The following is a 13,389-nucleotide window of genomic DNA, read 5'->3' as shown; positions in this document are numbered from 1 at the left end:
ATATCATGTTATTTATTTTCTCATATACTTCCTGCTCACTCACAATTAAGCCATCCTATCTTATGTCCTTTACACTTAAGTTCCTCAATTTTTCACCCTGATCAGGATGAAACATCCTTATAAATTGATCACTGAATACCTCAACAATGTTTTCTGCAGTAGTCACCATTAACACCATTTTACCATAATCATTCATCCTTCTACTTGTCAAAAATTTAAAATACTATGTAAGGTTTTTCTTCACCTGATTTGCACTTCTATTGTTTTTACTATGAGGGTGGACTGAAAAGTTCTTGGCCTTGACCATAGATGGCAACACTATCATCACGATTTTTTTTTTTTCCTAAGTTGGTACATCTGTCATAAGCATCCATGTGAAATTGCAAATCATTCTATCAAGTAGTTTGTTTTATAAAGCTGTCTGAAGCAAAAGTTTGTCTATATCCCTTGAAATGGATAAAATTGAGTATCGTGCAGTTATAAAATTCTTTGTAAAAGAAAGTTTAATGCCAAAAGAAATTCATTCGAAGTTTATGGGCATTCTTCTCCTTGGTTTTCAACAATTAAGAAATGGACTGCAGAGTTTAAACATGGCCATACCAGCCTTGAAGATGATCCACGTGAAGGACATCCAAAAAGCGTAATATCACCAGAAATCATTGATCGAGTGCACGATATGGTATTGGATGACTGACGAGTCAAAGTGCATGAAATTGTTGAGATTATAGGCATTTCTAAAGTATCTGTAGGATATATTTTGCATGAAGAATTGCAAATTAAAAAGCTTAGCACAAGATGGGTGCTGCACTTGCTCACAGCAGATCAAAAATGCAATTGCATGAAAATCTCTGAACAGTGTTTGGAGCATTTTAACAAGAATAAAACTGATTTTGTGTGTCGATTTATTACTGTGGGTGAGACTTGGATTCACCATTACACACCAGAATTCAAACAGCAGTCAAAACAGTGGACAGAAGCCGGGTGTTCAGCGCCAAAAAAGACAAAGTTGGTTCCATCAGCAGGAAAGGTCGTGGGATTGGTGTTTTGGGATGCTAAAGCATTTAGTTTATTAATTATCTTGAAAAGGATAAAACAATAACCGGGGAATATTATTCTGATCTTTTAACCAGCCTGGATGAAAAAATCGTGGGATTGGTGTTTTGGGATGCTAAAGCATTTTATTTATTAATTATCTTGAAAAGGATAAAACAATAACCGGGGAATATTATTCCGATCTTTTAACTGGACGAAAAAATTTGTGAGAAAAGACCCGGTTTGTAGAAAGAAAAAATCATCTTTCATCAGGACAATGCACCTGCCCACAAAGTTGTTTTGGCAATGGGAAAATTAAGGGTTCTGCACTATGAATTGTTGGAACCCAGATTTGGCTCCCTCTGACTTCTATCTCTTACCAAAACTAAAAATCTTCCTCGGTGGTCAGCGTTTTTCTTTGAATCAAGAGGTGATTGCAGCTGTAGAGGGGTATTTTCCAGATCTTACTGAGAACCACTACAGGGACGGGATAATGGTTCTGAAGCTTCACTGGAATAAATGTATTAGGCTTAAGGGAGATTATGTTGAAAAAATAAAAATAATTTTGAAATTATAAATTTGTTTTTTCATTGTTAAGCCGAGAACCTTTCAGACTACCCTCGTAACAAAATAACTTTGTCCTTGTAGGGAAGATGCCACAGACCTGCCACCATCTCTGAATCTTCTTTACCACTTCATGAACTCCAAGAGACCAAATCTATGCATAATCAATGACTTATCCTTCTTAGTTTAGTATCATCAACAGACAACCGAATACTCTCTCCTAAATCATTAACATAGGGCATGATTCAGGGCAGCACCACAGATAGGTGCTTACTAATTTAACGGTGTCTGATGAAAGTTGAATAAATATATAGTTTTTGATTTTTATTATGTTGCAATAAATCAGTGCTTGCTGAATTGAAATTATACATGTGCTTTATGTTTAATAATATGCTGCCCTTCCACGAAAGGTGGTAAATATCAGTTGTTTATAACCTTTCATGAGTGGTTGTTATATAATATATGGGATAAGGTGGGACAAAAGGTTTTATATTATTTATTTACTTAATCTACAAGCATCGAACTTTTTTCAGGTCACTGCCTCACTTGTGGTGATGAAAGTGATCTCTCAATCACAGACTACCCACAGATTGGTTCCAACCTTAGAATTTGGTTGAAAAGGGGTACATAAACAACTTAGCCAATTGTGCTGGTTAGCAAAAAATAAAGTACATGTTATATAAAGAGCAAGCCTGATAGACACATGCCCATGCATATAGTGATATTGATGAAACTCTAATTACCATCATGTCATGTTCAAATTCAGTAATGCAGTTCAAGTCAATTTTGAATGTATCACAGTTCAGAGAGCAGGAAAATCTACTCTAATTTAGTGTCGGCATAAAAGACCTCGCCACTCTACCCAAAATGAACATGCAGGATGATTCTACACCCTTGCTATAATGTTGAAGTCTTAATGGATTTTTTACAACACTCAAAAAGGATTAAAATAGAATTTAATACTTCCTATATTTCGTCCTAGTCACTAGGACATCTACGGGGATTACAAAAACAACTAATGTAACATGCACACAAATATCATACAATACTAAGCCCAACCACGTGGGTGACACTAAAGTCCTATCTAGGTGGAGCGCCCTAGAATGTAAGGTGGGACCTCTGGTGATGAGTGTTTCCCAAATCTTCGGAAGCTTAATGCAACCGTATTTATTAACGGTGGTTTTCTTCCATGATACCCTGTGGGTGGTGTCCAAAACATGGTCAGCCAAGCCTGAATGACCACAATTGTTTACCCTTCCTAGACACCTTAGTCACATGCCTGCCTAATGATACACTTGCCTTCACTGTATACAGAACCCCCCCCCCCACACACACACAGGCAGATACATTCACAAACTCTCCCACCACCATCCCTCTCAACAATATGGCATTATTAAAACTCTTACCAAGAGAGCCCGCAATCTTTGTTCCAGTGGAACCACCCTCACTACTGAGCTTAACCACATACACAGCACTTTCGTCTCCAATGGCTACAGCGATCACAGTATCAAAAAAAAAGAATCAGTTCTTCCCCCATCCTTCTCGTCAACAAGATTTTAAAAATGCCATCGCCATACCCTACATCCGTGGCACATCTGAAAAAATAGCCAAGATTCTAAAAAAGTACAACATACACACAGCATATAAGCCCCACCGCAAACTTGTTACCCTTATTCGTTCTACGAAAGATCAGCTCCCTCCCCTCTCTCTGTCTGGAGTTCACAAAGTTCCCTGTTCCTGTAAGCTGGCGTACTTTGGACAGACAGGCAGATCAGCATCCATCCGCCTGGAAGAACACAAGTCTTACATCTGTAAACACAACTATGGTCATTTAGGCTTGGCTGACCATGTTTTGGACACCACCCACAGGGTATCATGGAAGAAAACCACCATGCTCCACCACAGCAAATTCAAGAAAGAGAGACTTTTCTTAGAAGCAGCAGCAGCTCTCAGAAACCAACCAAATCTTAATAAATACAGTTGCATTAAGCCTCCGAAGATTTGGGACACTCATCACCAGAGGTCCCACCTTACATTCCAGGCCACCTACTACCGCCCTTAGAGGGTGCTCCACCTAGATAGGACTTTAGTGTCACCCACGTGGTTGGGCTTAGTATTGTATGATTGTTACATTAGTTGTTTTTGTAATCCCCGTAGATGTCCTAGTGACTAGGACGAAATATAGGAAGTACTAAATTCTATTTTAATCCTTTGAGTGTTGTAAAAAATCCATTAAGCCTCTACACATGAACCCTTGCTATAAACTGGAAAAATGTATTCTAAACCTTCAAAACTAATGAAGTCCTAGTAATTTAAACCTTATTCCCAAGTTTGCCAGTTATAGCATTATAAATGCTGACAGTATGCAAAGCAGGTAAGGTGCAATTCGATGAATCATACGATTGTAAATAATCGTAATCACGTGTAATTTGTTCCTGGAGTTGTGTTTAGTCTAATAGCTTCACATTAAGCAAGTAGCAGTTGCTATTTGTTTCATTATTACAGTCATATGTTGGTTTTTTTGCAATGAAGGACGAGTTTGTTACTGAATTAGCTGATATGCAGTTTTATTATGGATGTACCAGAAGAAATGCTTGTAAAGCACATTGGCTTTATTAAGAGGCTTTCCTTGATTGTCAAATTCCCTGCTTTTGAATGTTCATTTGAGTGATTATCGGTTTTGTGAGTAGGGCAAAGTGAAGCATGGGGGTGAACCATGAGGATACCAAAAAGTGACAAAAATATGCTGCATCCAGTGGCATGGAATCCATTCACTCTCACATGGAAGAGTGAGGTGGGCAACTCCTAGGTAGTTGTATGAAGGATCCTGTATGAAAACCATCTTTACTTATACCATTTTCCGGGTTCAAGCACTTTTACCTGATGATGATAAACGCTATTAGGTATTTTGTCAGCGGGTTTCAACAACATGTTGGTGAGACCAATTGAACAGTTTCTCTTTCTCTCTCTCTTGTATTCTCTTCACAGACAAGTGAATTTCACTCAAGATGGTATTGAAAATATTCAATTATCACAACAATTAAATGGGCCAAGGAAATGTATTTATTCAATCAGATCATCAGTAGCAGTTCTCCATCAACATATGAGCAGGTATCTTTGGAGATATTAATAGGGCCATATGTTTTTGCCAAACAAGTTTACAAGACCTTTGTTCCAAGATTTGTGGGGCGATTTGAAATTACTGATGTACTCCACTCCAGTGATCATCTGTGCATGATCACTGCGATCATGCACCAGGCAAAAATGAATTTTTGTGTACTCAAAGTTGTCAGTGGTGAGCTCTCTCAATGTTTGTGACTGCCAGTGGAGTCACACAAATCATGTAAACCAAAATGATTTTGGTTTACATGATTTGTGCTGTAAATCGGTCCTGAATAACAAATATTATGGTAAAACATGCACGTGTGCAAAGCAGGATGGATGTATAGGGGTGACAGAACGTCACTCCCTCCAGAAGACAAACTGCAGTTATACCACACTGATCATAGATACAAACTGAATTACACTACTGAATTCAGACACCTTTATGCAGATAAGTAAAAGTTACTTATGTAGCATATATGCAAAATACTTGGTCATGTGCTTCACATGTTCTAGGAAATTATTTCAGAATGCCGCTGGTTAATAATATTGATCACAATGGGAAAATCAAAGGTTCTTTCAGAAGTTGATAGAAGGCTTATTGTAGGTATCCATCTGTCTAGAGCCACAATTTTGAAAACAGCAGAGCTGAATGGTTTCTCAAAAGGTGAGATATTCTGGGTGTGTGATCAGTCGAAAAATAACCCACATTGCTTGTCTAAGAGGCATAACTGTGGTCTTAAGACAATCCGTCAGGAACAAGATCACTATTGTCTTGAAAGGATTGTATGGACAAACTGAGCTTCCTGTTTGCTGCAATTGATCAAAGCACGTAATGAAGGCTATTCCTGATCCATATCTCATCGAAATATGTGCAGAAATTGAAGAGGTTTAGTAGATACATGCCTATGCAGAAACTATCAATTTCTGCATAGAATTGTCCATTCTGCAATGTTGACTTTCTATCCATCAGGTGACTATGCTACTGTCCATTGCATGAGAATTGTTCAGCAGTGGTTCAGTAACTTTTACCATCTTCCCAGGGACCACAAAGCCTGGATCTGAACCCCATTGAGAATGTATGTTTAGAAAAACAGATCCAGGAGCAAAATCATATCTCAAATCTGAGCCAGTTAAAGGACTATCTGGTGAACAACTGGATGAAATCCAACACCTTGTGGAATCTATGTCAAACTGCATATGTGCTGCAATTTGGGCTAAAGGAGGCCACACAGTATTAAATAAAAGTTTATAATCCAGTGGCTGACGTGTATATAACTAAAATGAATATCATTCATTAAAACTTTATTATTCCATAATCACAGTTTCATATGCAGTTTGCGGATTTTGGTGAAGAAGTTTTTAACTGATATAAACTAATATAATATAAAGCGCCGCCGTAGCACAATTAGAAGAATGATGGTACATTGCACCCTTCGATTGGAAAAGGCCTAAGTTCAAATCTCATCGTGACGGGGAGGGGCAATCTTTATATCAACGTTTTCAATCGAAGGAGAGTTAACCGATCTCATATGGAGGTAGCAGAGTTTTTTCTCCCAGAAACTCTGGTTTTACATTCCGCATACAGACAAAAAATACTAGTTGTGGTGGATAGTGGATGGCGTTGATGTCAATTAGGGGTCTCCAAACTATGGCTCGCGATATGATTTTATCCAGCCTGCCACTTGGACTAATTTTTCAATAAGAATCTGCAAAAAAAACACGGGGTGTTGATAGATTTCAAATGCATTAATTAAAATTGTGTTCAAAATATATTCCCGAATAGCACAAAGTAACCATAATCCAAGATCGGTTAAAATGGACTAACGAAGAAAAAAATGTAAAAGAATTCAAAATGAAATAAAAAGTTACATCCAAATAAACTTCTTTTATCAACAAAAAAAATTTATGTTGCATGAAATAAGAACACTTAAAATGAACTAACGGGCAAAAAACGAAATAAAATCAAAATTTCCCGATCTGTATTCATTGACAAAACACTCGAAGCTATACAAAATTAAAAAAAAAAGTTGCATGTAAATTGTCTGTGTATATTTGATAATTTAATCTCACATACTCTGTAATCAGTTTTTATCTGCTTTCAATAAAACTCATATCTAGTTCTAGAGGTTTTTTTTACTATGGCCCGCTGAACAGTGCTGAAGTACCCGATGTGGCCCTCACGGTGAAAAGTTTGGAGACCACTGATGTAGATGATTGGCATTAGAGGTTCAGCGAAGACAGAGTTGTACAGTGGGTCTCCTCCATGATGAGTCTTCGGACTCCTTGGAGATGTCACGAATAATAATATCAATTTTTTGTATTAGTTAACATCTATTGGAAGTGTGTCCAGTTAAATAAGGCATAATGAAGAAATTTCAAGTAACACGACCTAATTGTGGTTAATTTATTTTGGCAAGGTCTATTAAAAAAGGAATATAATGTTATAGTTTATTTTATATTATTCACTTTTAACTTCATTTTCAAGCAGAAAATATTGTCTTAAGTGATGGAATGGTAATTCTCATTTGTACATTTTGAATAATGTTTGTTATATATTTACTATTGTAAACAATATTATTAACAGTTTACCTAATTTTTAAGGATCATGTGGTAGCTGCTATTCCTTTGCATCAGTTGGAATGATTGAAGCACGTATCAGAATTGCAACAAACAATTCTGCCCAAGATATTTATTCTGTCCAAGATATTGTCAGTTGCTCAGAATATGCCCAAGGCAAGTAAAATAAAACTAAAATACTTATTAATACAAATTTTCATTGTGTAGTGACATAAAACTAAACTTGCTGTAAGTTGATTATCTTTTGGTTCTGTATCCACAGCATCTTTAATTTCATATAAAAGTTATAGTACAACTAAACTTCTTAAATAATATCAAGGTCACCCCCCCCCCCCCTAGAGACAAAAGTGAAGTTAACTCAGAGAAGTCAGGCTAAATATAATCTTAAAATAACCATCTCCCATTATTCATGTTGAAGTTTCTGGAACATAAAACTGTGGACACTAGAGTAAACAAATAATTTAATAGCTTAAATTAATCGCTCACAGCTGACATTTCACTAGCATTGTCAGAGGCAATTTAACACTACACAATCAGTGAAGAGAAACTAATATGACCTGGGTAACAAGGATAGTCACGTGCGTGGAGGGCATAAATGGTGCTGATTGTATGGTGTTAAATTGTCTCTGATAATACTCTGATAGCTTAAGCTAGCAAAATGTCAGCTGTATATGATTCATTTAAGCTATTAACCATGTAGTTTAATGTTCCAGAAACTTCAACATGAATAACAGCTATGGAAATTTAAACATGGAATTACAACCATCTCCCATATCTTTGGCAAATTACTGCAGTTACAGTGAGGTTCTATGCGGCACAGTTGTTTTCTTCCATTTAATCCTCTGTGAAGAGGTATCTAGTGCATGGTCTGTAAGTTCTGACTTGTCATACTAGTGATGGCAAATATTGTTTTTACGTTCAAGGCAGATATTAACAGATCTACTGGTCTGATAGTCTATAAAATCTAAATTCTGACAAAAGTAGTAAGTCTTAAAAATATTTATTTAGCATAGCATTGAGACCATCACGATGAATCAAACAAAATAAAGGGTAATTCTAAATTGTCAGAGTTTCCATAATTTTCAAACGAGAAAGAACAAAATAAAACTGCTTACAGAATATGAAAGTATAACTCAAAGTTTTATGACCTATAGAATCAAGTGTTCTCCATTATTTGTGCCGTAATAACTGTTGCTATCCCAGCAACAATTCTGGTCTTCAGTTCATCAAGGAAGGTCAGAGGGGTTTGGTAAACAATGTCCTTCACGTATCTGCACAGGAAGAAATCAAGCAGCGTAATACTGTGTGAGTGTAGAGGTCACGGAATTGGTCTGTCAAGAAATTCTCGGACAATAAGAGCCCAATATGGCGATGTTCCATCTTGCTGGAACATGACATTTGGCTGATGATCTTCCAACTCAGGCAATAGATACAGCTGAAAAAAACAGTGAACTATCTGGATATGTTACAGATAGTTCACTGCTGTCACTGTTTTTTTCCTGCAAAGAAAAAGGGCCCAAAACTTCTGAACATGACAAAGCACACCAGACATTCATCTTTGACTATTAGAATACGCGAATGCATAGGGTTTTCTGATCCCCATATTCTTCAGTTACAATGATTTACCCTCCCTGATATGCAAAACGTTGCTTCATCACAAAATATCTATCTCCAAAGATCATTTTCATCATCTTTGACTTTTGACAAAATGTATTGGGCAAACTGGAAACTGCAGGGGGTTTATCGCTGGATGATTATTATTACGGGCAACTCCAGGGAGTCATTAGACTCATCGAGGGAGGCCCCAGATCATATTCATCGCAACTATTCGTCATTCATACGGTATCTATCATACCTCGCCTTAAACTCATTCACCGTCACAGCATCCACCACAGACTCAGGGAGCGCATTCCACTCATTCACTACTCTAAAAGTAAAGAACCCAGCTCTAACACCTTTTACTAACCACACTTTTGCCCAGTTTCCATGGATGTCCCCTAGTCCTCCCACAACCAGCCCTCTTCTCAAAAATATCTTCTGAATTAATTTTATAGAAACCCTTCAGTAATTTGAATGTCTCAATCATATCTCCCCTCCTCTGCCTATCAACCAATTTTAGCAACCCACAAATCCTCAACCTGTTCTCATAAGGTTCATTCCACAGACCTGCTATCACCTTGGTCACTCGCCTCTGGATCCTCTCCACCTCCTTCCCATCAAGAAGAAACCTAGGTGACCAAATCTGGGCACAGTAGTTGAGATGAGGTCTTATCAAGGCTCGGTACAGAGATACAATAACTTGTATGTTCCCATGAAAATGGCAATGCCGAAATATAGGAAGTATTTATTAAAGTTTCTTTTAATTAATATTCCAGTATACATTGTAAATTCCTTAAATAATTTAATAGGCACATGAGCTTTAATGCTAACTAAGAGGCTAATGTAATAATAGTAGAATTTTGTTTTAACTTTTTTTTTCCCCCCTCTATATATTTACTGGGTGTAGTATTTCTTAACTCCAGTTTTAAATTTTCATGTATATTAATTTTACATTTTTATCCTAAATCAATTTAACCTAAAAAATTCTATTTATAGGATGCAGTGGTGGTTTTCCATATCTAATTGCTGGAAAGTATGCACAAGATTTTGGATTAGTTCAGGAAAAATGTAACCCATACCAAGGAAAAGATCAATCTTGTGCAACAAAACAATGTGTTAGACGTTACACTGCAGATTATAGTTACGTTGGTGGATTCTATGGAGGGTAAGTTAAGTTTGCCATTTTTTCCATTGAGTTACTTCATTACTCAGTCACCTGAGCTGCATGTCTGCCTTACTGAGAAATAGATATTTTGCAAACAACCAGTGAAACACGTACATAATAGTGATATGCAACTACATTCTGTACATATATTCTGTATAGAATACTAGAAATTATATTATTGTTTTTATTTCTATTACATGTAACATATGCAAATATACTGTGCTACTTGATCAGCGTGGCCATTTGCAATAAGAACAGATACTGAACACATGGATAACATATTTACTATATATTTCTTAATTTAGTGCCGTAGTTCAGCTGGTAGTAATTTCCTTTGACAGTAAGCTGGGTTCAAATCCCATCCAGCATACTTAAATTCTAGCACAGCTTTTAAAATTATTCAAACCACAGTTGCTCAAGAGATAAATCTGATTTAATTGGTTTCATGTAAATACATCTGGGTTTTTCCCTCTCAAAAACTCTGGTGTTTTTATCCTGTGAAACATAGCCTGCTATTAACTGATCTTCCAAGCATTAATTAAGTTTGTATAAGGCCAAGTTACTCAGCCATTACAGGGGAAAGATGATTTTATTTTATGTTTATTCTAAAGATATGTGTAGAAGTGGTTCAAGTTGCATAGCAAAGAAATATTTTTGAAAATGCATTCCTGCAGGAAAATGACAGCAAACCTATTTAGAACTGAAAAATTCTTCACATGCAAAACAGAATGAAATATAAAAACTTCAGTTGTCTATTCTCTTGGCAAATAACTGTAATTTCACTTTCCTTGCAAAATATTTTATTTAATTATTAACCGAACAGGACACTGCTGAATTCTCTAGCTACCAATGATTGCATTGGTAATATAGCAAAGATTAAAAAAAAAAAAAAAAAAATGCTGAAGCAGTTGCATTATACACTGCAGCCCATGCGCTATTTTTCAATGACTGCTTTTTTTTCCCCCCCATATATAACAGAGCAACATACATTAAAATTTAATGTATTACTTGTTATCACTTACACTGAGATTTTTTTTTTCTTTCCATAAGTGTGTATGGAAATGTTATTTGTAATTCTGCCATTTCCTTATTTTCTAATTATCATTTTGTCATGTGTGTTAGTAAATGACATAGTCAACTCTCACCAAAATGAACTCTTAGAAACCAAAGAAATGGTGAATTTTTTCAGCACAGCATTGATGCTGTGATAGTTTATAGTGTGAATTAAGTACAAAAAAAAATGCACTGCTATTTATGCTAGAATCCTACAGCATCTATTGCCGATTATCATGCTTTACAGGTACAGTGCTCAGTCCAATGCAAGTTAACTTGTATTGGGCTGGTATTTATAAGGTTATATTATTATTATTTGACACCTCCAGGGAGTCCAAAGACTCATCGAGGGAGAGTGTGCCAATAGCATCGAATGATTGGTCCTCTTCCAACTACTAACCTCGCTCAAACTTACTTAACTGAGCCATTAGTAGCATAGGCTTTACCAATCGACCAACCTTTGCCTTAGCTATTTTATAGGATATTCTAACTACATATTAGTTTGTCTGTCTTGGTCTTTCTGCGTCACCTGCCAATTCAAACCATGAAAGATCATTAACCTAAAGTACATTGTGTTAAGAATAGGCTTAGTGTTAAGTAATCCACAGATCCTGCTCTAGAGACCCAAACACTGAACTTTCATTTCAATGTTTGGGTGACAAAATATTGTCCATTAAGCAATCCAATATACAGCTAAATCAGTTTCATTTTTCTAATCTTTCATCTATTTCATTTAATTGCAACCTTAAATTGGCACTGATTAAATATTCATTACCAAACTCCTACTCTGTACCCTCAGTGAAATGTACACAATGAAAATGACATTACAAACTTCTTGTCAACAATTTTCTTCAAAATTAATGTTGTGTCAATGCTCGAATAGTGTCAAATCTTGCAGTTGTCTTCCAAGAGCATCATTTCTCACTCTGTTTGTTATTGTACCACTTGGCTCTACTTAAACACTATTGAATGATAACAATATTAGTTGCAAAAAACATTGTTTATGATTCTTGCCATCCACTCCTACTTTTTCTTAGAACTCTGATTACTAATCCTTAATTAATACTTTATTTTCAACCCAATTAGAATATCTGCAAATTAACTTGATTTGAACACTTATCCTGTTGAATGTTTTGGAAAATGACATTGAATAAATCTGAATTCTATTCAGATTTATTCAACTGGCTTCCAACATGCCAGTTTGGCTTATTCTATTTTCACATTTCATTTTCAGTAAAAATTTCATCATTTTAAGCTGATGGTGAAAAGCTAAGATGATTGTTTTAATTTTTTATCTCAGATGTAAATGCCTATTTTATTCAGAAAGTAAATCAATTTGAATGACAAGTAACAATGAGGTTATATCCTCTTGCCTTTCACATGATCAATCCTCTTCCAATTTTAGTGGTTGACTTAAGTATAAAATGGGACATGTATAATGTCACATTTATACAATATGCAGTTGCCACTCACTACAACAAACTTGTGAGGACCACAGAAATGGTTTGTTATTGTGCATAATTTGCTTATTCTGTAGGGCTTTGTGACTTTCATGTTTCTGATGAAAATGTTTGATATACTGATTACTTATTCTATTTTCATATGCATTTTCTGATCTCTAGAAGATGCACTTGAGCACTTCTGACTAAAAATCTAAAGAAATGAAAACATTTCTTCAGCTTTCCTGCTACTGTTAGATGAACAATGTTTCGAAGCATTTACACCAGATTACCGTACTTTTCGTTTTTATTCAGTTGTATCATTTTTAAATCCTTTACTAATTTTCACAAAAATGGATCGTAAATGTCAAGTTATTTTTTTGATACCTTCATTTTCTCTTAACTTTCAAAACTCAATGTCCAGACTCTGGTCTTGTTGTTTCAAGCCATTATAATAAATCTGGTTCAAGCCGTCTTACAGTTTAATTGATTTCTTTTTTGATCTGCATTCCTTTTGCTAGCATGGTTGGCCAAAAAGTATCTCAGCTTTTTAACCAACAGGGTTGTGAATCTGAATCCCACTTTATAATACAAATGAGCATATCTGTGTTCAGGTGGTAGTGGTTTTCATCTTCCAGTTTGTTGGAGATCATTCTTTTATGTTGCTCTCACCCATGAAAGGTTATAACCTACACTACATATTTGTATTGTAGGTGGTGTAGTGTTTTGATCAATTTTCTACTTGATCTAATTGTAATTTAGTTTTTACATAGTCCAGGAACCTGCTCTAGAGACCAGATAGGGAACTTTTTCAACCCACTTCAGGTCTCTAATAAGTGGGGTCAGTATGTCGAC

The 13,389-nt window shown here is 35.9% G+C and overlaps 1 protein-coding gene across 1 annotated transcript in view; it reads left to right on the top strand.

Annotated features, from left to right (window-relative positions):
- Nucleotides 1-13,389, top strand: part of LOC150094427 (dipeptidyl peptidase 1-like) — a 68,406-nt gene that overhangs the window by 39,217 nt on the left and 15,800 nt on the right. The window contains exons 5-6 of the mRNA XM_090412313.1: nucleotides 7,303-7,434; nucleotides 9,874-10,042. Coding sequence (XP_090268439.1) covers nucleotides 7,303-7,434; nucleotides 9,874-10,042 — 301 coding nt within the window. The remainder of the gene's footprint in view (nucleotides 1-7,302; nucleotides 7,435-9,873; nucleotides 10,043-13,389) is intronic.

Source organism: Typopeltis vanoorti, chromosome 22 (genome assembly GCF_054136105.1).
Source record: "Typopeltis vanoorti isolate ZY-2024b chromosome 22, IOZ_Tvanoo_1.0, whole genome shotgun sequence".
Taxonomy (NCBI): Eukaryota; Metazoa; Arthropoda; class Arachnida; order Uropygi; family Thelyphonidae; genus Typopeltis; species Typopeltis vanoorti.
This window is presented reverse-complemented; position numbering and strand designations above follow the sequence as displayed.